The 25890-nt window shown below is 45.0% G+C and overlaps 2 protein-coding genes across 2 annotated transcripts; both read left to right on the plus strand.

Annotated features, from left to right (window-relative positions):
• Window positions 1-5432: 5432 nt before the first annotated feature.
• On the plus strand, window positions 5433-17523 carry LOC131018584 (uncharacterized). Its single transcript, XM_057947298.1, has 5 exons — window positions 5433-5571; window positions 14316-15458; window positions 15692-15788; window positions 15903-16986; window positions 17218-17523. Exons 1-5 carry the CDS (start codon window positions 5433-5435, stop codon window positions 17521-17523), a joined length of 2769 nt encoding a protein of 922 aa, XP_057803281.1.
• A 33-nt stretch (window positions 17524-17556) lies between these two features.
• LOC131018585 (uncharacterized) lies at window positions 17557-18033 on the plus strand. The gene has a single exon (XM_057947299.1). The coding sequence runs from the start codon at window positions 17557-17559 to the stop codon at window positions 18031-18033; it is 477 nt and encodes a 158-aa protein (XP_057803282.1).
• The last annotated feature ends 7857 nt before the right edge of the window (window positions 18034-25890 follow it).

The following is a 25890-nucleotide window of genomic DNA, read 5'->3' on the forward strand; positions in this document are numbered from 1 at the left end:
ATCCCTCTTGTCACCACTAGTGACATGTGCATGGTTGTCGAACTCTTCACGGACAAGGAGGGGTTTACTACCAAAATCGGGACACACATGGAACCAGAATTGCAAAAGAAAGTGATTGCTTGTCTGCGCAAAAACGCGGACGTCTTCGCGTTCAGCACAGCGAATTTAAAAGGGATCGATAGGGAACTGGCTGAGCATCGATTGAATGTAGACCCCACAGTTAAGTCGGTGAAACAAAAGACGAGGCACTTCGGCGTTGAGAAAGATGCCGCTATTCGGGAACAAGTGCAAGCATTACTAGAAGCTGGACACATTGTGGAAGTTCAATATCCGGAATGGGTCTCCAACGCAGTCATGGTAGACAAGAAAGCTAAGACCTGGAGGATGTGTGTAGACTATCGTGACCTCAATGCAGCTTGCCCGAAAGATTGCTACCCGTTACCACGAATTAACCAATTAGTGGATGCTACGTCAGGGTGTGAACTTTTGTCAATGATGGACGCTTATCAAGGGTACCATCAAGTTAAGATGCACAGAGATGATGTTATTAAGACAACATTCACAGTCTGCGCAGGGATCTTTGCATATTTAAGCATGCCGTTTGGGCTAAAAAACGCAGGAGCCACGTATCAAAAGATGATGGACAAAATTTTTAGGGATCAGTTAAAGAGGAACGTATCGGTCTATGTAGACAACATGTTGGTGCGCAGTGCCGAAACACGTACACATGCGGATGACTTGGAGGAAATCTTTTCGGTAGTGCGAAAGCACAAGCTCATGCTTAATCCGGCCAAATGCACTTTCGGAGTCCAGTCGGGAAAATTTCTGGGATCCAAAGTCACACCTGAGGGGATAGAGGTTAATGCAGACAAGGTTCGAGCTATTCTGGACATGACAGCGCCGCGGAACATCAAGGAGATACAAACATTGAATGCAAGGATAACGGCGTTGAGCCGATTCATATCAAGATCGGCGGAGAGAAGCTTACCTTTCTTTAAAATTCTAAGAAAAGGGAGCCGGTTCGAGTGGACTAGCGAATGTCAACAAGCCTTTGAAGACCTCAAGAGCTACTTTACGGAGCTACCCATCTTAACCAAGCCGGCGCCGGGAGAGCCATTGTATCTATACACTTCAGTGGGGGTAGAATCGTTAAGTACTGTGCTAGTAAGGGAAGAAAGGGGAAAGAATGGAGGGAGACGCCGCAAAATATGCCAAATATGAGAATTTTTGCCTGATCAGCGATCAACTGTACAAAAGGTCTTTCACACATCCGTTCCTTAAATGTTTGTCACCGGAAGAGGCAGAGTTCGCCTTAAAAGAGGTCCATCAGGGTTGCTGTGGGAATCATGCAGGGTACAAAGATCTAACCAGGAAGATCATCATATCTAACCAGGAAGATCATCAGAGCTGGGTTTTATTGACAAAGAGGCCAAAGCTTATGTAAAGAAATGTGAATCTTGCCAGAGGCATGCGCCAAGAATTAATATCCCCGGGGAGGAAATGGGGACAATGTACTCGGCACACCCATTCGACAAGTGGGGAATTGATATTGTAGGCAAATTGCCGACAGAGCCGGGAGGAAAGTGCTTCCTGATAGTAGCGGTGGACTATTTCTCGAAATGGGCGGAGGCAGAGGCCGTAACGAAGGTAGATGATGTCACCGTTGAAAAATTCATCTGGAAGAATATCTGTTGCAGGTACGGGGTGCCTAGAGTTTTAATATCAGACAACAGAGCTCAGTTCACTAGCCAAAGAATCGAGGATTTTTGCTCAAGAATGGACTCAGGCAAAGATTTATCTCAGTAGCTCATCCACAAGCCAATGGACAAGTGGAACTGGCCAATCGTACCATCAGCGAGGGTATCAAGAAGAGGTTGGAGAGGAGTAGAGGACGTTGGGCAGAGGAGTTGGATACGGTCTTATGGGCACTACGCACCAGCCAAAAAATAGCAACGGGAGAAGCTCCGTTCACTTTGGTTTACGATTCAAATGCGGTCACACCTGCAGAAGTAAGGTTAGAGTCACATCGAATTCGTGCCTATGACCCAGCGCAGAACGAAGAGCTACGCCGGCTCGAGCTAGACCTGATAGACCTAAAAAGGGAAGAGGCCCAAGTCAGAGCAGCCAATTATAAGAGTATTATCAAAGCAGGATATATATGACAAGAGGGTCAAGCAGCGTCGACTCCAGAAAGGGGACTTAGTACTCAAGCGTGCCGATGCTTTAAAGCCTACTGGGAAATTTGAAACTAATTGGGAAGGACCTTATATTATCACCGAAGTCTTAGGGGGCGAAGTCTATCATCTGTCCGATCAAGAAGGGAGATCTCTCACAAGGCCGTGGAATATTAATCATCTCAAGAAATTCTACGTGTAAATTTCAAATACGTTCTCTCACTATGTAGACCAGATACTCTTTTTCCCCACGGGGGTTTTAATGAGGTCTGGGACCATGTGTTTACCTCGTTTTTGGGTAGTATTCTTGAGTCCTTTTTGTTGTGCATTCGAGCATGCTTCGTGTCTTTTTGCCATATTCTTCACTTGCTCGATGTTATTTGGTGGTGTTACTATGGTATGCTGGAATCGGGAGTTGCCGAGCTTTTTGGCACCGTTGGGAGCATTTTTTTGGAAGCAAAGCTCACGGCTGCCGCCGTGTCACGGCGGCCGCCATCAAGACACCGGCCGCGGCCCCACGGCGCGCACCGTGCTTCTTTTGGAGTGATCAGCGAAGGGTGTATACAGTGCCGCCGTGTCACAGCGGTCTCCGTCCACGGCGCCGCCGTCCCTGGGCATTTTGGCAGTTACGTTTTTCCATATAAAAGCCGATTTTTAGGATTTTTGAGATGCTCCTCGACCCCAGCAGCCTCCAAGGCGATTTCCACCATTTTTCCTTGGTTTTTAGAGACTCTAAACATCAACAATAGCTTTTGGATTCATTGGATTACAGTTCATGTCAGTTTACATTCGTTGGATTATATTATTTCGGATCGTACTCTTTTGTAAGAACTCACTTGCTTTCTCATTTTGAGTTTATTTAATCCTTTGGTTTGTTTTTCTTATTCCTTTATGTTCTTGATGAATGAGAGATCTTAGATTAATTTATGTGATGTGGATGATCCTCGATAATTTAAGTGCATAGCTAGTTCGTTGTTGATTGCTGCAGAATTCTCTTTGATTGCGTGCTAAGGAATCTTCCTAATAGCTATTAAAGTTCGTTTTGAATTTGATTTGTGATGATTGATTTTGTTCTCATGCCTAGGTAGTGGTCAATCGTTGCTTATGTTTTATGATCGTTCGGTTTGGAGTGCTAGATTACAACCCTAGTTTGATAGGTTTAATGTTTAATCTCTACGTTCTTAATCGCTACTTATCTACTGCCTAGTTAACGCTTTATGCTTTCTTTCAATTATGTTTTGGTGAATAGAGGAGCGAGATAGTGCCTGACCCAGCTTCCCGATTAAAGTGTTTAGGTTTTCTTTTCGTTTCTTGTGAGTAGCACAATTAAAGCCCTGCTAAGCCTTCCGTGTGAGACGACTTGAGTCACCTTATTGCACTAGGACGACCTCGTATAAATTCGAGTCCATCCGCTAGGTGTTTTGGATGAGTCAAATTTTTGCACCGTTGCCGGGGAAGGCTTTATGCGTTTAGTTGTGTTGCATTTATTTTTCGTGTTTATTTTGCTTTTTTTTTTCTTTTGACTTGGTTATTTTCTCCCTCCGGTGCGTTTGATTGGTTTGCTAGTGTTGTGTATGCAAGGTCGCCGCAGCTTGAAGAGAAAGCTAGTGCCTTACTTCGACAACATTGACCGACCTCGTGAGGTCCTGGCTAGCCTGGAGGAGGAGTCCGAGTCCAGTTCGACAAACTTTGTGGAATCGCAATATCAAGAGAAAGATTGTGGAGATGGAATCCTTTCCAACTTCATTCTGGAAGACACTGAGGATACACACTCAGTACACTCTGAAGAAGAAGAAGAGGTTCATCCTAACCCCGACCAAGAAGTCATGGCAGAACAGAACGTACAATACATGGGCGATTTTTCCAGACCGGTTATTGGGAACACTAGCACTTCGGCGATAGTGCTTCCCACGGCAGTCCGCAATTATAATCTAAAGCCCAATGATTCCAACTTGCTACCGCTCTTCCATGGGATGCCGAGTGAGGATGCTTTACAATTTATCAGAGACTTCTGCACTCAAGTGTAGACCTTCCCACTGCTGGATCTCACCGAGGATCAGTTGAGACTCCAGTGCCTACCTTATGCACTCAAGGATCGGGCTAGGACGTGGCTACTGTCCCTGCCGCCAAACTCCATAACCACATGGGGAGAGGCATGTGAGAAGTTCATGCTCAAGTACTACCCTAATCACAAAACACAGGAGATTAGGACCCAGATAATGAACTTCATGCAAGGAGCCGATGAGCCTCTCCATGAGGCTTGGGAAAGATTCCAAGAGCTCCTCCGCCAGTGTCCACAGCACCAATTAGCATCCGTCATGTTGATGCAGTTCTTCTATGACGGATTGATACAGACGGCACAGTTTATGGTGGACAGTACAGCAGTGGGCAACATTGCTCGGAAGACAGCCAATGAGCTCAAGGAGATCTTCGACACACTTGCCGCGAGTTCCCAGTAAAAATCGGTAAGAGGAAGGAGGGTTGAAGCTAATGCAGTAGCTCCAAACAATGAACTGCAGAAGCAAGTAACGGACTTGATGAGGCAAGTACAGCACCTCAGAATGAACCAGGTGGAGACTCCACCCGTTCACGCGCCACCAGCAGAAGGTTGTGGCATATGTGGCGATTTTGGCCATGGAACCAACGAGTGCCATCGAATGGGGGAATTCACACATGAAGGTGAGGCAGAAGTCTATGCTGCTCAAGGTTACCCTGGGAGGCCTCAATTTGAGCAGAGACCCGTGATTAATCAAGGGCAACAAAGCTCCAACTCGGGCTGGAGAAGTCAGCAGAATTCTGGATGGAGGAACCAAGCTCCTGGCCAAGGGTCGGGATCAAATCAAGGCAACCAGTTCCGCTGACCTCCACAGCAATTTGGGTATCAGAACCAGCCACAGCTCTACCCGTTTCAGCAGCAGTTCTCTTTTCCTCAGCAGCAGAATCACCCTCAACCATACCAGCAAGGGCAATTCCCCATGCAGTACCAGCAATACCAGCAGTTTCCCATGCAACCACCGATGCAGCAAGGGCAATTTCAGCAACTGCAGCAGCACCAGAATGCACCTCAACAGTTTCAAAAAGCAGTACCAGTGCCACCCCAAAAGCCGTCTCTCGAGGATACTATGCAGTCCTTTATGGAGATGACCAAACAGAGCATGGAGTCTCAGTCTGCCATTATCAAGCGTCTTGAGACAACCGTTGGGCAGCTCTCTGGGACCTTGAACCAGATGCAACAGCAGTAACAGCCAGGAAAGCTCCATGGCCAAGGATTGCAGCCTCACCAAGCTCAAGCAGTCACTGTCTTACGCAGTGGAAAAGTGGTGGACAATAAAGTGGAAGTTCCTGTGGAAGAACCCCCCAAGGAAGCCCGCATGGAGGAGCAAGAAAAGGAGCCACTGTAGGCAAGAGGGGAGGAGAAGGAGAAGGAGAAGGAGTCCGAAGTGAAGCTCCACAAAGCTGCCAAGCCATATAAGCCACCGGTCCCTTACCCGAGTCGGTTGAAGAATGAGAAGCTGGACCAACAATTCACTGACTTCTACAACATGTTAGCAAAGGTGTGAAGGAATATTAAACTGAATTAACGTTCCGCTTTGCCCGATGATCGTTTCTTGGATTATTATTAATTTATCATACAACGATTAATCCTAACATGCTCCTATGAATTTAACAGCTGCACGTTGGAGTTCAGAAATACCTGAAGAATTCCTAAGAATTCGTCAATCTGTCGCTGAACAGGTCAGCCAACTTCAACGCTCCGTTTGACCCCTCAAACGACCTCCAATCGTATTTTGTGCAGAAATACGACTTCTTCGTCTTCGAGAGAGCTTTCCGTGGCCGCCTGATTCGTCTGAATCGGAGTTCTGTAGAGGAAGTTATGGCCGTTTTACGAAGACTGCCAGAACTTGGTTTCCTGCGAGAATCTGACTCCAGCTCTGATCTTCTCGACTGTATCCCGCTCAGCTTTCACCGTTGGATGGACAACGATCTATGAAAGTCCCAAGAGAGAAATAAGCCCCACACGTTTTTCTTCCCTGCGCCCCACAGCTCTCAAAACCCTAATATTTTATCAGTGTGTTTTCCTGAGAGCTGACAGCTGTATTTAAATAAAATTAAATACGTGTGGGCACAGAATTAGTGTAGGAGGCGTCTTTCTCTCCTTCTAGGGCTAGGAGACATTGGGCCAGTCCAGGGACCAGATACAAGGAATAAAGATGGGCCTCAAATAAATTAATTTATCTATGGTCAGCCCAGACCATAATTAATTTATAAATATCAGTTCATTCCACTAGAGAACCGATACTGACTTACCCCTTTATTGCCGGTGATGAGTCGGGGGGCTTGTATTTAGACTTATTAAATCTCCGTATTTAAAATATCCGACATCCATTAATTAATTAGAGCTCTGACAGCTTAAATTAATTAATCTCTTTATAAATCCTTAAGCAGTACCACTCAAACTTTATTATTGCGCCTGAACTTAATCAACCTGCAGGGTTTAGCGCAATAAACCTTATTGAGCTCCTTAAGGGGATGTCATTATCCTATACCGGATACGGGTACTAATACAGATAATCAAATATCATATATTAACCGCTATCACCCAAGATACAGAGTACTCGAGTTAGCATTTAACTCTCGCCCATAGTAAGTCAAAGTGATATACGAATTAACATATATATCTGAATACTTATTAGTATTAAGATTTATGAGTCACCGAGATCTTGATTCTTCACTTAAGTCAGATAGAAGAATACATCTCAACTGTTGGTCCTATCAATACGTAATGACGTACCAGTATAGACAAGTAGCCAAGACAAACTACTTCCATCTATACTGCAGCCTAAACCAATAACTTGTCCTAGAGTTATTTCGGCTGTGATCATATTATATCTCTTAAGGTTATTCCAATTATATGGTCTTCTGTGATCTACAACACACCATATAATCTACTTATATAGAGATAAAGAACATACATATGCAATCATGAACACAATCAGATAGGAGATTAGATAGTGAACTTAGGAAACATTGTATACAAGCATAAAACGTTCTTGCTTTCAGTATACAAATCCAACAATCTCCCACTTATACTAAAGCAAACTTTTAGTATACAATGCGTCTATTTACCAATCACCTAACACTTCTCCCACTTATACTTAAAGTTTCCTAAGTGGGTGGCATCAATCTGGCATCAATCGCATTCCCATCTTTCAATGACCATTTGCGATAAGCCTTTTGTGAAAGATCAGTAGGTTTCTCCAATATGTGAGAATTTATTCTTTGAGCACAAAAACCTCGATTTACGAATAATCGTATAACTTGGTACTTACTCTCCATGTGTTTAACCCCTTGTGGTTCTTGGATTCCTTAGAGTTCGCAACTGCACTTGAGGTATCACGAAGGTGATGCTCCCACGCAAACTAGGAATTACCCTTAGATCCTGGAGGTAGTGGTCAAACCAAAAGGTTTTACCTCCCAAGAAAAAAACACATAGCTCGAGGTAATTATTCTTTGTTCCGGTCAGCCTGGAAATCCGAAATCATATAATCCAAAAAAGGAACTAAACTGTCTAACTGGTAAACTATCCTTATTCTCTAGTCAGGGACTTGAGAATATAATTTACCACAATTCAGTGTCCTTAACTAGGACTATACTGATATCTTACAATCATGCTAACTGCATAGCAAATATAAGATCTCGTACATAGCAATCCATACATGAAGCTATCTACTGCGGAAACGTAGAAAGTAGTCTTCATTTCCTCAACCTCAACAGGCATCTTAAGACATAGTCTTTAGATAAAGGAACGCCATATCTAAAAGGTAGCAATCCTTTCTTGGCGGTATTCATACTAAAACGAGCATTCACAGTATCAATGTAAGACACTCGAGATAAGCCCAACATCCTTTTCTAGTGATCCCTTATAACCTTGATCACAGAGACGTATACTGTACCTCCTTAGTCTTTCATCTGAGACTGTTCGGATAACCATTACTTTATGTCTTGATAATAGCTCCATATTGTCGCCAATTAGGAGGATATTATCTACATAAAATGCAAGATAAACCACATCACCGATGACACGAGAGCGATTGACACGAGATGTTTCTCTCCCTCCCTCACGTAACCTCGATGGTTTAAGTGAGCTGCTATGGGTAAAATGATCCGAATGTTCTGAGCATGGCACTGGCGAAAATATCATCATAACCTATACCCTCACACTGGGCATAACCTTTCGCCACCAGTCTAGTTTTAAAAACTACGACCTTGCTCATTCGGACTTATCATTCTCTTGTATACTCACTTGCAACCTATGGCTTTACGTCATTCTGGTAGCAAGATTTTCTTAGTATAAAACCATATTCTTAATGGATTGCTCCATTGAGGCGTGCCAGGAATCTACATTCTCGTCTTCCACTAATTCCAAGTAGATATCTGGGTCGATTCTCTTATATTCACTACCAGAGACTGAATCCAAAGATTCTCCCAAGAATATAAATCGATCGGGTTGTCCCACAACCCTCCCACTACAATGGATCTGTGGTGGCACATGTGTGTCAACAGTGCGTGCAGTGTCTTGTGGTACAAAACTCTTGCACACTTGGCTTGGGTGATGGAATCGCCTGTCTAATGTCTTCAATTTGTTGAAGCACACTATCTGACTTGGATTAGTGATTACTCCCATAGTCCACTTCTAAGAATCGTTGTGTCATTGCTAATAACCACCTTCTGATTCTTTAGGACTAATTGCAAAGATGCATAACTCATCATCGGACATATTTTTCCAAGAGTGACCTATTTCTTCTCTCCACCACACCATTTTATATAGGGATTACACGGTGTAGTAAACTGGGTTGGAATCCCAAACACTGACAATGAATCAGAAAAGATCATTCCTAACACATTATTGGCCCTTTATCCCCTTTGTCATGAATGACCTGGTCTCCATCTTTTCCTCTATACAGGATTCGCAGGTTCGAAATAGTACAACTTGGATTGAATCCAATGTATTATTTAGACACGAGCCTTTGGATCCTGTTAAGATAGATGTGACCTAATCTAGGGTATCAATATATGTGTAAGATCCTCATGAGAGATTAGCCTTAATTTTTCTCTTTCTTTTGTTCGATGATGTAAATGCAATATAAAGGTACTTTATAGACAAGTTATAGTATGAAGAGAGATGTTCAAAAAATACCAGAATAGACAACTTTGTCATTTCTTATGATAGAAACACCACTATCAAAAATGACGTGTAATCCATCTATTCAAAATTTTGAAACATGATAAGGAACTCTCAAAAACTTAAACTATGTCTTTAGAACTCAAAGACAAGTCTTCAATTGCAACAACTGCGACTCTAGTCACGTTGCCTATGAAGACTATCATCTCATCACTTCTCAGCTTCCTTGTCAGCTTATAAAAAGCCATGCAAGATGTAACAATCATTATCAGTTTCTCTCGTTATCCACTACTCATAACTGAGTAGGAAACGAGCTGACATGTCTCAGTTACTATAGCAAGTGAGATACCTTAACCCTTTGCCTTGAGTATTGAAAGAAGAAATCTCCAATACTCAATCTTATCACACCACTACTCCCACTATTTCCCTTGTCTTTCTTGCCCCTTGGATCCTTCTTCTTCCCGTTTTTTTGACGAAGAAGATGTCCATCCTTTGGCAATAACAAGTGCTTGCACATCTCTTTCCCACAACTTCCTTAGCCGTAACTAGAGTAACTCAAAAGAAGTATCTTTCTTGCTCATAACAGCATTGAGGCGGAAGTTCTTAATTAAAAGACTTGGGAAGAGAGTTCAGGATAATATCGACTTTTGTCTCACCGTCGATACTCCCATTGAGCAAGTCAAGTCCGTCAAAATTTGCATGACATGCTCGTGCACTGAGCTGTGCTCACTCATAAAATTAACAAGATTACTCTCATCAAATTTAAATGAGCAGCTCAGTCCGACTCTCCGAACACTTTCTTGAGATTCAGCATGATGCTAATAGCATCGTCCATGCCCTGATGTTGGAGCTACAAGGTTTGTGACATTATACTCATAATATAGCATATAGCCACATTATTCGTCTCATGCCACCTTTTATGTAATTCCTTTTTCTCATCAGTTAACTCATTGTTCGGACCATAAGAACGTGGAGTAGTAAGCAACACAAAAATGTGTTAGTTTGTGATAAAGATAGAAATCCAAAAAACTGCGTTTCCATTTTATATATGTGGACCGGTTAAAAGACTTTGTGCAAGAATAAAGAAACAGGAGACATAGACATATCTGAAAGTAAACAAAAAAAACATGTAAGAACATGAAAAGCATATAGTTCGTAACAATAATATTGTAACCTTTTGATAAAACAATATTAGTGAAACCTCCAACGGCTCAAGGAATTCCATGTGTAAGCCACGTGGGGTGGACAGTTACACACGAACTCCTCAACCAGACTATTTACCTAGTCATTTAATTTCTATCCATGTCAACTTAACCTTTTGACAAAAGAAATTAATAGTTGGCACCTTGACTAGACCATATCATCATCAAGAAGGGACTCCGTGGGGGAGTTGTACATTGTACTTGATATGATATCTAAGCAATAACCACATTTTAACCTTGAAAATTAAATTCTCGAAATTAACATACTCACGCGGACCATGTCGCTTTCAATTTAATTTTCTTGGTTATCTTATTTAATACCATTCTCCAAAGTACTTATGAAAATTACACAAGTAAGCCACGTGGGGTGGACCGTTACTGCATAACTCCCACTACTTCAATGGTTTAAATATTTTTATAGAAACCTCTTCTGACAAACTTATGAGAAACAAATACGAAGTAAGCCACGTGGGGTGGACCGTTACTCATATTGCTAAACACTTTGTCTAGAGACCGCATGTGGAGGTCTACATAATTTTAAGAATAAAATTAATTAGAAATAACCACAATTTAACTTTGAAATTAAATTCTCGAATTTTGACATACTCACTCGGACCATGCCGCATTCAATTTAATTTCTTAGTTATCTTATTTAAATCCATCATCTAAAGTACTTGTGAAAAATTATACAAGTAAGCCACGTGGGGTGGACCGTTACTGCATAACTCCCACTACTTTAATGGATTTAAATATTTTTTATAGAAACCTCATCTGACAAACTTATGAAAGAACAAACATGAAGTAAGCCACGTGGGGTGGACCGTTACTCATATTGCTAATCACTTTGTCTAGAGACCGCTTGTGGAAATCTAAATAATTTTAATCATCCATAAAATTATTAAGCTTAGTCTTTTTTCTTTCAAAAGGTTTGATCATGCTCAACACATAATCCTAAACATGCTCATCTAGAACGCAACATGTAAATCATGCTCGCAGAATTCTAAAACATGCTTAAGAAAACGGCAAACCTACTATCATGCTCGTCTAAGCGCAATTAATAAACAGATATTAACAAACAAAGACGGGCAAAAGCAGGTAAAGAGCATAAGGGATTAACAACCACGACATGCAACGAACATAATTAAAGAATTAAAATTCTTCGTGACCCATTCGTGGAAACCCAACATCTATTCTATTTTAAAAGAAAATAAAATAAATAAAATTGGACAAAAAAAAAAAGCCCAAAAACGCCTAAAATAGGCTGAAAAAACTCTCCAGTCCTTGTTTGGGCCCAAAAACGCGCGGCCCAGCCCTCAAAGCCCGTTCAGCAGCCCAAAAAATGCAAGGAGAAGCCCAGGCCCGCGAACTGCTACCCGGATCCGCGAACTGTACCCGGATCCGCGCCTCGGATCCGGGTCTTCACCCCTCTGACCCGCGTCTGGGTTTAGGGTTTGCGAGAAAAAGCGCCGCCTAGGGTTTCGCCGCTTAGGGCGGCGCCGCCACCTTCTTCGACCGCTGCACCAGCTCCCTTCCGGCAGCCTCCAACAGCAGCAACTCCTCGGCGATCTCGGCGATAGCAGCAGCACCCGACGGCAACAGCAACGGCAGCAGCGGCAGTGCGCCGCCCGCCGGGCGCACAGCGCGCAGAGCGCGCAGGCGCGGCCCCGGGCGCGCACCGCCCCTGCCGGTGGCTTCCAGCCCTCGCCCAGCTCCTGCCATCCTCGCCTTCAGCGCACAGAACAGACCAGATCACAGCAGCGGCCGCGCGGTCGCCGATCTGGGCGCGCTGCGCACGGTGTGGACGCACCCGCGCGCGCGCTGCCCCTCGGCGCCCGCAGCCCCTCGCTCCCGGTCTTCCTCGCCTCGCCACGCCTCGCCACGGACCGGACCAGCAGCCCTCGATGAGTACCAGACACGGCGGTGCCCACCAGCGGCGCGGCAGCCTGATTCCGGTGCCGGGCTCCCGCTGGTCGCCCGGAAAGTTTGAATCGGCAAACAGCCTCATCCCCGTTCTTCGTGTTCTTCGTTTGTTCTCCATAATTACAGATTACAACAGAAAAACGAATACAATTCGAAAATCTAAACTAACCACGGATTTTCTCGTGGTGGAAAAACAATTACAACGTCAAACCGACGTATTCCACGAATCAACGAATCACGAAGAACAACAGCAGTTAAAAACAACGCACATTATTAATCGTACATAAATTAATAATAGAGCCAAGAAATTAATCCTGGGCTCTGATACCAATTGAAGGAATATTAAACTGAATTAACGTTCCGCTTTGCCCGATGATCGTTTCTTGGATTATTATTAATTTATCATACAACGATTAATCCTAACATGCTCCTATGAATTTAACAGCTGCACGTTGGAGTTCAGAAATACCTGAAGAATTCCTAAGAATTCGTCAATCTGTCGCTGAACAGGTCAGCCAACTGCAACGCTCCGTTTGACCCCTCAAACGACCTCCAATCGTATTTTGTGCAGAAATACGACTTCTTCGTCTTCGAGAGAGCTTTCCGTGGCCGCCTGATTCGTCTGAATCGGAGTTCTGTAGAGGAAGTTATGGCCGTTTTACGAAGACTGCCAGAACTTGGTTTCCTGCGAGAATCTGACTCCAGCTCTGATCTTCTCGACTGTATCCCGCTCAGCTTTCACCGTTGGATGGACAACGATCTATGAAAGTCCCAAGAGAGAAATAAGCCCCACACGTTTTTCTTCCCTGCGCCCCACAGCTCTCAAAACCCTAATATTTTATCAGTGTGTTTTCCTGAGAGCTGACAGCTGTATTTAAATAAAATTAAATACGTGTGGGCACAGAATTAGTGTAGGAGGCGTCTTTCTCTCCTTCTAGGGCTAGGAGACATTGGGCCAGTCCAGGGACCAGATACAAGGAATAAAGATGGGCCTCAAATAAATTAATTTATCTATGGTCAGCCCAGACCATAATTAATTTATAAATATCAGTTCATTCCACTAGAGAACCGATACTGACTTACCCCTTTATTGCCGGTGATGAGTCGGGGGGCTTGTATTTAGACTTATTAAATCTCCGTATTTAAAATATCCGACATCCATTAATTAATTAGAGCTCTGACAGCTTAAATTAATTAATCTCTTTATAAATCCTTAAGCAGTACCACTCAAACTTTATTATTGCGCCTGAACTTAATCAACCTGCAGGGTTTAGCGCAATAAACCTTATTGAGCTCCTTAAGGGGATGTCATTATCCTATACCGGATACGGGTACTAATACCGATAATCAAATATCATATATTAACCGCTATCACCCAAGATACAGAGTACTCGAGTTAGCATTTAACTCTCGCCCATAGTAAGTCAAAGTGATATACGAATTAACATATATATCTGAATACTTATTAGTATTAAGATTTATGAGTCACCGAGATCTTGATTCTTCACTTAAGTCAGATAGAAGAATACATCTCAACTGTTGGTCCTATCAATACGTAATGACGTACCAGTATAGACAAGTAGCCAAGACAAACTACTTCCATCTATACTGCAGCCTAAACCAATAACTTGTCCTAGAGTTATTTCGGCTGTGATCATATTATATCTCTTAAGGTTATTCCAATTATATGGTCTTCTGTGATCTACAACACACCATATAATCTACTTATATAGAGATAAAGAACATACATATGCAATCATGAACACAATCAGATAGGAGATTAGATAGTGAACTTAGGAAACATTGTATACAAGCATAAAACGTTCTTGCTTTCAGTATACAAATCCAACAAGGTGAATGTGAACTTACCTTTGCTGGATGTGATCAGGAACGTCCCAGCATACTTGAAGTTCTTCAAGGAGTTGGCTTCTAAGAAGAGGAGGTTCAAGGACAACGAGAAGATTTTGGTGTCCGAGGTTGCAAACTCCATAATGCAACAGCCCTTACCGACCAAGCAACGAGACCCAGGTAGTTTTGTGATTAATATTGCCTTGGGAAATGGTAAGGAGGCCTCGGGGATGTTAGATTTGGGGGCTGGAATCAATTTAATGCCTTACTCTATTTTCAAACAACTAGAGTTAGGAAATTTGAAACCCACTCGCATGTGTTTGCAATTAGCCGATAGGTCTGTGAGGTATCCTCATGGGGTAGTTAAGGATATCCTTGTTAGAGTGGGTGGTTTGATTGTGCCCGTTGATTTTGTTGTTTTGGAAATTGGAGAGGTACATGAAAATGGTAAAGAATATCTACTGCTAGGAAGACCATTCATGGCAACTACTAACACGTTGATAGATATTAAAAATGGCACCATTAAAATGACCGTGTTAGGAGAGTCAGTATCTTTTTCTGTGCATCATAACCGAGCCATGCCATCATCTTCACTCACTAATGAATGTTCTTACATTGATGCTATTGATGGCTTGGCCGAGATGTTCTTTGTAAAGGAGCAAGAAGTTGTTGAGGTTTTTGCAGGGTCCGCGGACATGGAGGAGTTTGCCCGTGAGGCCGAAGAAAGAGAGCGGGCCCGCAAGGCTAAGCTCCCCATCGATGAGGCCATGGTGATTGACTATGCCACGAAGAGTCAGCCGAAGTTGGAACTCAAGGAGCTCCCCAAGAACCCGAAGTACGTATACTTGGAAGGAGAGCAGGAAAAGCCAGTGATCATATCTGCCGAGCTCACGCACGAGCAAGAGCTGGCGTTGATGGAGGTATTGCGGAAAAACAAGGCAGCTTTTGGATGGGGTCTTGCCGACATTAAAGGCATTAGCCCCGCCACTTGCATGCATAGGATCCACCTTGAGGAAGGAGCAAGGCCCAAGAGAGATGGACAACGGAGATTGAATCCCGTCCTCATGGAGGTGGTACGCAAAGAAATTCTCAAACTATTGGCAGAGGGGATCATCTACCCCATCGCCGATAGTGAGTGGGTCAGTCCGGTGCATGTGGTGCCGAAGAAAGGAGGGATCACAGTCATCCTAAATGACGATCAAGAGTTAGTGCCAACCCGCCCCGTGACGGGGTGGCGCATGTGCATCGACTATAGGAAGTTGAATGCTGCTACCAAAAGGATCACTTTTCCCTCCCTTTTATTGATCAAATGCTTGATCATTTAGCCGGTCATAACTTCTATTGTTTTCTTGATGGCCTTTCAGGTTACTACCAAATAGCTATTGCACCAGAGGACCAAGACAAGACGGCATTCACCACTCCTTTTGGCACCTTCGCTTGCAAGAGGATGCCGTTCGGATTGTGCAATGCACCGGGGACTTTCCAACGGTGCATGATGTCGATCTTTGTGGAAATAATAGGTGATTTCGTTGAAATTTTTATGGATGACTTTTCCGTGTTTGGTTGCTCTTTTAGTGATTGCTTGTCGAAAATTGATGTGGTGTTGCAAAGGTGCATAACTAGTGGATTGACCTTAAGTTGGGAGAAGAGTCACTTCATGGTGACCAGTGGCATTGTACTTGGCCATGTCGTGTCTAAAAATGGTATAGAGGTCGATAAGACCAAGGTAGAGGTCATTCAAAAATTGCCTCCACCTATTGATGTGAAAGGGATTAGAAGCTTCCTAGGTCATGCTGGGTTTTACCGGCGTTTCATTAAGAATTTTTCTAAGATTAGCCAACCTTTATGCCGTTTACTTGCCCAAGATGTGCCTTTTGAATTCAATGATTCTTGCATGCATGCTTTTGAGTTGTTAAAGCTTAAGTTGAGCACGGCTCCAATTGTGGTTGCACCCGATTGCTCAATGCCGTTTGAAATCATGTGTGATGCATCTAATTCCGCTGTGGGTGCGGTGCTTGGCCAACGTGTTGACAAAATGTTGCGTGTGATTTACTATGCTAGTTTGACATTGAATAATGCACAAGTAAATTACACTACTACAGAAAAAGAGTTGCTCGCTGTGGTGTTTGCTTTAGATAAATTTTGTTTCTATATCATCGGGTCTAAAGTAATTGTACATAGTGATCATGCCGCTCTTAGGTATTTGTTGACCAAGTCTCAAGCCAAACCACGTCTTATTCGTTGGATTTTGTTGTTGCAAGAATTTGATGTTGAGATCAAGGATAGGAATGGGAGTGAAAACTCTGTGGCCGACCACTTTTCTAGACTTGAACATAATGAGGTTGAGTCAAATGATGTTGCCATTCATGAGTCTTTCCCAATTGAGCATGCATACGCATTGACCTCGGTCCCTTGGTTTGCAGACATTGTCAATTATCTTGCTTGTGGAGAACTCCGACCTAACCTCACTTCCCAAGAGAGGAAGCGTTTTCTGTCTCTCTGCATGCAATACTATTGGGAGGATCCCTACTTGTTTAAGTTGGGAAAGGACGAAGTGACACGAAGGTGTGTGCCCAATGAGGAGCAACAATGCGTCTTACAGTGGTGTCATGACGCTCATTGCGGAGGCCATTTTGGCGGTCAAAAGACGGCCCATAAGGTGCTCCAATTTGGTTTGTATTGGCTAACTCTCTTTAAGGATGCCCATTCGTTCTACTTAGCTTGCGATCGTTGTCAACGAGTGGGAAACATTGGCCGTAAGAATGAGATGCCCCTAACTAACATTTTAGTTGTGGAGATTTTCGATGTGTGGGGCATCGATTTCATGGGGCCATTTCCCATCTCTTATGGTTTTGAGTATATTTTATTAGCGGTTGATTATGTGTCCAAGTGGGTTGAGGCAATCCCCACGAGGACTTGTGATGCTAATGTTGTCCTCAAGTTTGTGCAGGAGAACATTTTGTGCCGTTTTGGGTTCCCCCGTGCTATCATTAGTGATGGGGGAAAACACTTCTGCAACAAATTATTGGAAAAGCTCATGCGAAAAAATGGCATCACCCATAAGGTTGCAACTCCGTATCATCCGCAGACCTCGGGGCAAGCCGAAACCAGCAACCGGCAAATAAAGGGGATACTTGAAAAGACCGTGCAACCATCTCGCAAGGATTGGTCGATCAAGCTCTCTGATGCCCTATAGGCATATCGGACCGCCTTCAAAGGAGTTCTTGGGATGAGTCCCTACCGCCTCGTGTATGGCAAAGCTTGTCATTTTCCGGTTGAGATCGAGCATCGCGCTTATTGGGCTATCAAGGCTACAAATTTGGACCTTCGGTCCGCAGGGAAACACCGAGCCTTACAAATGGAAGAGCTTGATGAGTTGCGTAATGAAGCATATGAGAATGCGCGCATCTACAAGGATAAAGTGAAGAAAATGCATGATCGTCGCATTGTGCAAAAGGACTTCCACCCGGGCATGAAAGTACTGTTGTTCAACTCACGGTTGAAACTCTTTCCGGGAAAACTCAAGTCCCGTTGGATTGGCCCCTTCATCATCAAAGAAGTACACAACCATGGAGTTCTGGTGTTGACCAAGGAAGGCACCGATGAGCAGTTTACAGTCAATGGGCATAGGGTGAAGCCCTACTTGGAGCATGAAGTTGTTGTCGTTGTAGTGGAGTCTCAAGCACTCCACGACCCGATGTTTTAACAAGCTTTTTACCGTCGAGCTCTCGACCTTAACTAGAGCGCTTGTGGGAGGCAACCCACGTTTCTTTCTTTCTACCTTCTTTTTCATTTTGTGTGGAGTAGTTTTCTTTGGGTGTTTTTATCTCGTTTTACTGGTTGTTTTAGGGCTATGAGAAGTGTTTTTTCATGGTAATGCAGGAAGTAGGTATGACGGAGTCCCACCGGTTTGAAAAGGAAGCAAGAAGGAGGCTGCTGGATGCCCAAACACCCCAAAACCCGAAGGGGGTCCACGGCGGCGCCGTGCCACGACGGCCGCCGTCACCCCTAACTTAGCCAAAAACCCGACGGGGGTTCACGGTGGTGCCGTGCCACGGCGGCCGCCGCCACCCCCCAGCCCAGCCCAACCCAGCCCGGCCCGAACTTTCCCCTTAAAAACCAAACTCTAATCCCTTTATTCCACCACCTCCCACCCGCCTCCCTCTTCTCCTTCCCTCTCACACCACCACTCTCCATCATCCCCACCTCACCACCACCGCACGCCGTCCACACTCACCGCCGCCACTGTCACCATCACCACCACCACTCTCCATTATCACCACCTCACCACCACCACTCTCCATCATCACCACCTCACCACCACCGCTCGCCATCACAGCCCACCGCCGTCTGCGGTCGCCGCCTCCAACCATCACCGCCGCGCCTGTCTTCCCGCTCCGCCGCTGCACCACCTCCAGTCCTGCACCGCCGCCGTCGTCCTGCATAGCCGCCGCCGTAAGCACAGCGGCCGCCGCCCTGTACAGCCGCCGCCGTAAACACCGCGGCCGCCGTCCTGCACGTTCGCCGCCGTTAGCACAGCCGCCACCATCCACCTCCTGCTATGGCCAATCTCAACACTTACAAGCGCCGACGACGTCTTCAAATCTCCGACGACGAGGCTCCACCTAGCCCTCGGACCTCCCCTAGCCGCCTCCCCCGCCCTCCCACTCCACCGAAGGATATCCGCCACCTCTAAAACGCTCCTTTCGCTATCTATGAAGCGTGGGAGGGCACTCAGTGGAAGACCCTCAAAGAGAAGCAAGTCACTCAACCCCGTTGTTTGTCTTGGCCATTGCTCAAAAAGTTAAAACTAGACAAAGCCATAGAGAAACATCTGCAGAATCTGGGCCTCTACAAGTACGCCACCACCACACCACCGGGCTTGCTTCCGTTGCACTTGGAGTTCTTATGCACCCTCAACTTCACCACCGACAAGTCCGAGCTCCATTGTTGCATGCTTAATAGGCCGTTCGTGATTGATTACCGGGTGATGCACGAAGTCTTTGGTTTTTACCCGAAGCCATTAAAGGGCCTACCGGATAATTGGATGGCCGCTAATGCTTGGAAGGAGTTAACGGGTTTGCCCACTTGGACTGGCCAGGGTGCCCCGAGTAACCAGCTCCGGGACGTCGACATGGGCGTGCTACACAAGTTCCTGTCTTTCTGTGTTGTGGGCAAGGAACAGGCGAACAAAGTTAATGCGTCGGAGGTATACATGTTATGGTGTGCCAAGCGTAAGAAGAAGATTGATGCCACCACCCTTATTTGGAACCAGCTTCACACCATGGCCCGACACGGGGGGTTCAAGCCCTTCCTGAGTCCCATTTCTACCGCCCTGGCCCTCAATGTCCCTGAACACCTGCGCCCCATTGTTACAAGGCCGATTGATCGCTCAGAGCTCAAGATGTTTGTGGCCTCTGATTTCAAAATCATTCCACAGGCCCAACGCCCCAATGTTCGTTCTATCTTGCAGCAACTCAACCTGGGCGAAGGCACTTCATCCTCGGCGCGCCATATCTTAGATGACGACGATGAGGACGATGATGACGCGGAGGAGGAGCCTGCGCCACCACCGTCTTTCACTTATGATCCTGATGCCGGCTCCTCCGCTGCCTTTCAGCAGTTCCAGGCTCACTTCGACGAGTCCTTTGGCCAGTTTCGCCAGGAGGTCTACTCTCGTTTTGATACGGTGCAGGACTCGGTGGGTGGCCTCTATGACAGGATTGATGACATTTATGGTCATCTAGACAGTCTTGATGGCCAAGTGACTCCCATGCAGGCACAGTTGGGCGACGTCTACGGCCGTGTGAACACCATGACCGGGGAGGTCACGCGTCTGCGTCAACAAGTGTCGTCCTTTGATGCTCGCTTTGCCCAATACAACCAGGGCCTCACAGACAACAATGACTACATCGCCGACCTAGAAAAGCAGTGGGCAGCTTTCACCTTGCAGAATCAAGACCAGTTCCGGCACCACCCGGGCCCCCCTCCGGGCCCCTACTGAGCTACCCTTTACCCACCTTTGTACATATTCTTTTATTTTCTTCCTTTATCGTTTCATGCTGTTTTCTAGTGTGGGTTTTGTGCTTGCTCATTTTGCAGGTTCTTGGTTGACTCCCTCCCTACCGCCGTTGCCGTGTGTGGTTGCACTCCTATTCAGGGATGTTCTCTAACTTTATATTTGTTGTGCCCTGAGGACAGTGCATGTTTTTCTGTGTGGGGGAGGGGTGTTATTCGTTTTTTTGGGGTGTTGTGGAGTTTATCTTTGGTCGTGCTGTTGATTGCGATGCATGCGGTTTATGATGCTCTATCGCTACGTTGCATGCTTGGTTGTTGTGCCCTGCTTGCTTGTTTTGGGGTGAATGGTCCCCTCGTCTTGTTTTCTTGTTTGTTTTAAAGTGCACCTCGCACGTTGATGGTGGTTCACTAGCGATTCTGGTTTGTGATTCGAGTTGACTGTTGTCCTTGTCTCTTGTGTTAGATATGTTCCCAATGCTGTGTAATTAGTTTAATGTTGGATGCAACACCCTGATGAGCGACTTTTGACGTGATTTGTCCAGTTGATGCTAGGGGGAGTGTTTTCATTGCAATATTCTAATATCTTTCTCTGTGTTGAAATGTTTGGTTGGTTGTTGAGTTTTTGATAGCTCTGGGTCTCTGCTCCTCTAATGGCATCATTATGAGCATGGGAAACCACACGAGAATATTTTGGATCACCTCCAAAAATGTCAATCTCGTGAAATATGGCCTATCTATTAAGAGCGAAAATAACTTGACCCCAGAAAAGAGAAGTGAAATGTGAAAAAATGAAAGAATGTGAAAAAGGAACGAGATATGATTATAAAGGAAATTGCATTAGGAAATTCACCCCTAACGAAGAATTGGGTCTGATCGGATTGAGTCGTATCATCTTGTTGTTGCATTTTAAACCTTAGCTTTGAACACTTGATTGGGGAGATAGATGTCTAGAGAGACTTGGACTGGTTGGTGTTCCGCTTGGTGAGAAGAATCGCTTGTAGATTTTCATTCGATGTTGTGATTGTTGCTTGAGGACAAGCAAGGAATTAAGTGTGGGGGGGTTGTTTACCTCATTTTTGGGTAGTATTCTTGAGTCCTTTTTGTTGTGCATTCGAGCATGCTTCGTGTCTTTTTGCCATATTCTTCACTTGCTCGATGTTATTTGGTGGTGTTACTATGGTATGCAGGAATCGGGAGTTGCCGAGCTTTTTGGCATCGTTGGGAGCGTTTTTTTGGAAGCAAAGCACACGGCCACCGTCAAGACACCCGCCGCGGCCCCAAGGCGCGCGCCGTGCTTCTTTTCGAGTGATTAGCGAAGGGTGTATACGGCGCCGCCGTGTCAAGGCGGCCGCCGTCCCTGGGCATTTCGGCAGTTACGTTTTTCCATATAAAAGCCGATTTTTAGGGTTTTTGAGATGCTCCTCGACCCCAGCAGCCTCCAAGGCGATTTCCACCCTTTTTCCTTGGTTTTTAGAGACTCTAAACATCAACAATAGCTTTTGGATTCATTGGATTACAGTTCATGTCAGTTTACATTAGTTGGATTAGATTATTTCGGATCGTACTCTTTTGTAAGAACTCACTTGCTTTCTCATTTTGAGTTTATTTAATCCTTTGTTTGTTTTTCTTATTCCTTTATGTTCTTGATGAATGAGAGATCTTAGATTAATTTGTGTGATGTGGATGATCCTCGATAATTTAAGTGCTTAGCTAGTTCGTTGTTGATTGCTGCAGAATTCTCTTTGATTGTGTGCCAAGGAATCTTCCTAATAGCTATTAAAGTTCATTTTGAATTTGATTTGTGATGATTGATTTTGTTCTCATGCCTAGGTAGTGGTCAATCGTTGCTTATGTTTTATGATCGTTCGGTTTGGAGTGCTAGATTACAACCCCAGTTTGATACGTTTAATGTTTAATCTCTACGTTCTTAATCGCTACTTATCTACTGCCTAGTTAATGCTTTATGCTTTCTTTCAATTATGTTTTGGTGAATAGAGGAGCGAGATAGTGCCTGACCCAGCTTCCCGATTAGAGTGTTTAGGTTTTCTTTCCGTTTCTTGTGAGTAGCACAATTAAAGCCCTGCTAAGCCTTCCGTGTGAGACGACTTGAGTCACCTTACTGCACTAGGACGACCTCGTATAAATTCGAGTCCATCCGCTAGGTGTTTTGGATGAGTCACCATGGTCATCATCAATAAAGATCTACGGTTTTAGGGAACATCTGCCTCTTGCATTTTATCGCTTCGATCAGCATAATCTTTAACACGGGCCTCCACGGCTGCGCAGATAAAAAAGCGACGAAGACATCAATTGCACAACTAAGGCATTAATCGCACGACGAAGGCATTAATTGCATGACGAAGGCATCAATTGCACAACTAAGGCATTAATTGCACGACGAAGGCATCAATTGCAAAAACTAAGGCATTAATTGCATGACGAAGACGTGAATTGCAAAAACTAAGGCATTAATTGCACAACGAATGCATCAATTGCAAAAACTAAGGCATTAATTGCACGACGAATGCATAAATTGCAAAAACTAAGGCATTAATTGCACAACGAATGCATCAATTGCAAAAACTAAGGCATTAATTGCACGACGAAGGCATAAATTGCAAAAACTAAGGCATTAATTACACGACGAAGGCATCAATTGCAAAAACTAAGGCATTAATTGCACGACGAAGGCATAAATTGCACAAATTAGGCGTGAATGGCGCAACAAAGGCATAAATTGCAAAATTTTTGAACTATGATGATCCAAGTCTCTAAGCGGTGCAGACAATCATTTCAAGTCTGCGCAGACTAACATCCCAAGTCTGCATGGACTAACGCAGTGCATATATCATCAGTCGAAGTTCCGTTACTAAACCACAGGTTCAAAGATGCAAATACGTACAGATGAGCAGAGCATTAATCAAAATGTCGACCATAATTGTCATCTAGGCATAATTCGACCTTGACATTTTCTCTCACATCAAGAATGAGAAGATTGTGAATAGCAAGTAATATCTATGAACACACAGTGCGGAAATAACGAACAACTTGCAAGATAAGAAAAAGTAAAAGGTATCACGATAGAAAGAGATAAGAAAAATCCATTCATCCAAATAGTAAACACATCTTATCAGTCTGCTGTCACATAAGCTTAACATCCAGATAATACTCAAAGTTTTTTTACATCAAATAGTGAAACATCTAAAACTAAGGGATTGGGAGTCGGGTTCGGAGGATCCTCCATTTGCAGAGACTCGTCTGCACTGCTGCTGCTACGACCGTCAGAGGGATTGGACTACGCAGACCCATGAGCTTGAGATGCCGGCGCCGCTTCAACTACGGGGGCTGGCTCGTAGAACACCCCGCCGCGAGGGAAGTTACCCCGCACTGACCGAATTCGGGAACGAATAGCGTCGAGATAGGGTGTCCTCACGAAGGGCTCTTTGGGCAATGGGTTAGCGCTGCACCCCGTCACAAACAGGCGAATAGCCTTGTCTACAACTGGAAACCACCACTCTGGAGATCTCGGCGCATCCGCGTAGATACCCAGAATTCCTCCGAGGCCGCCTGAGTCAACGGCATTCAGCACCGCGTCGTTCTCACACAGAGCCCGTTGTTCAGGAGAGGCTTGCGTCAAGTCGAGGACGACATGGGTCGATTCCCTAACAAGCCATTGCAGCGCCGGGGCCATAACATTTAGCAATTCGGGGGTGCGGAGGAACTCGTTGATGGTTTCCATCAAGATGATGTGCAGAAACTCATGACCCTCCGAGTAGAGAAAATAGCGCAGCCGATATTGATCAGCTCCGCGCCTGAAAGCCTGGTTCTCCTTGGCCACGATCTGCTTCTCAAGGGCAGACATTTTCTGCTAGCAATCCTGAGTAATCGCCTCGATTTCTTTCCCCTTTTCACGGTTCGCGCGCGCTAGCTCCTCCCGAACCCGGGCCAGCTCCGCATCAACAAATAGCCTCTCGGCTTTCAGCCTCCTATTTTCTTCTCACAGACGGCGAGATTCTTCTTCGACGTTGGTACATCTAGCCAACGCCGCCAGGAATTCCTTATCTTTTTCTTGGATCTCGCCTTCCAAGCGGAGAAGGCTCCAAGAGTAGGCTAGGCATTCGACTCTAGCCTGCGCAGATAATGTATAAGAGAAATTAAGGGGACAATCATAACATCCAGTATGAGGAGGAATAGATAATGCCACATTACCGCTTCGATCATCAGTACAAGGTTGTCGGCCATCTGCCGACGCCCCAAAGATTCCCGAGCCTGGAGATCGGAGGGAGCAATTTGGGCGATCATCTGAGACCGACATTCCTCGCCGGTCAAGTCCGCAAGGGCACGGGCGGCAATGCCCACCCCAAAGGTCATCCCACCCTCAAAAGGGCGGGGGGAGAAGCAAGGATCCGGGCAGAGGAGCCAACATCTTCTAAAGTTAGTTGCATTGGTTCTGGCTGTGCAGCCAGCACCTTCTTCTTCTTCTTTTATTGGGGTGGTTTTTTGGTGGGAGCCCCCTTTCGTTTTCTTTGTATCAGGGGCACGCTGTCCCCCGTGTTTTCATCATCCAGCTCCTCATCATGAAGTTGAGAGGAGGGATGAACGGGCTGGGGTTGACGAGACGCTGAAGAGCCCACCGCAATGACCTGGGCAGCGCTGCCAATCGTCTGCGCAGCTGGAGCCGAAGGGCCAGCTCCTGTTTGAACGAAGTTGAAACGAGCAATGACGCCGTGTTCGAGTATCTTCCACGCATCCATACCTAGCACAAATTAACCCATATGAAAAACACATCATAAATATATTTCAGGAAATGACACAAACATCAGTAAGATAAAAAGTGTAAATATGGGCATAGAACAAAGCAGACATCAAGATGAAATACAAATGACACATATAATACCCACAGTGGACAAAGGATAGCGGGAGAATAAGCCTGCACCGGCTAAAATAGAGGGCCTAACTACAAGTTCTTTCACTTTCAGGACATTTGCAGTGCGGGCTTCAGCTAATTATTTTAGAAGGCTATCTTCAAGGTCGTTAACACGTTCGGAGTCGCAAGGGGTAAGATGCTTTGTGCGGTGCCACTGAACTTGGGTGTCGGCACCGAGAATGTCTAGCCAGGAGCCATGACGGGTTTGGACAAATAAATATTTGTCATGAAAATTTTAGTCTAGGGAGGTCAGCTTATTCATAAAAGCCATATGCCCCCCGGATTTGGAAGTGAAATTATAGTGGGATCCGGTCCTTTTCAAGACATGGGTCTTATGGAAGAGGGCGGTGTTGTGAGGATAATTATTAGCGGCACAGACTATATGCAATAAATGGGCCCGACGAATATAGGAAGGAGAAAGTTGAAAAAAGGAATCCTGTATCGGTTACATACGTCAAGCAAGAAGGGGGAATGATGGATTCGCAACCCTGCATCAATTTGATGCACCCAGATCGGAATAACGTCGGGGTCAATGCCCCAGCGGGTGTCGGGTATATCGGAGTCTGGATCAGTCGGATTTTGAATCCGGATCTTAAAGTCTGGATCGCCAATGTCAAT

Source organism: Salvia miltiorrhiza, chromosome 3, assembly GCF_028751815.1.
Source record: "Salvia miltiorrhiza cultivar Shanhuang (shh) chromosome 3, IMPLAD_Smil_shh, whole genome shotgun sequence".
NCBI lineage: Eukaryota > Viridiplantae > Streptophyta > Magnoliopsida > Lamiales > Lamiaceae > Salvia > Salvia miltiorrhiza.

Excerpts from the sequence above, each read along its gene's own strand:
- LOC131018584 (XM_057947298.1), top strand. The coding sequence starts at position 5,433 with ATGGCCAAGGATTGCAGCCTCACCAAGCTCAAGCAGTCACTGTCTTAC. Across the intron at positions 5,572-14,315 it reads GAGCAAGAAAAGGAGCCACT|TATACAAATCCAACAAGGTG; the intron begins GTAGGCAAGAGG and ends TCTTGCTTTCAG. Across the intron at positions 15,459-15,691 it reads CATCTACCCCATCGCCGATA|GTTACTACCAAATAGCTATT; the intron begins GTGAGTGGGTCA and ends ATGGCCTTTCAG.
- LOC131018585 (XM_057947299.1), top strand. The coding sequence starts at position 17,557 with ATGAGTCCCTACCGCCTCGTGTATGGCAAAGCTTGTCATTTTCCGGTT.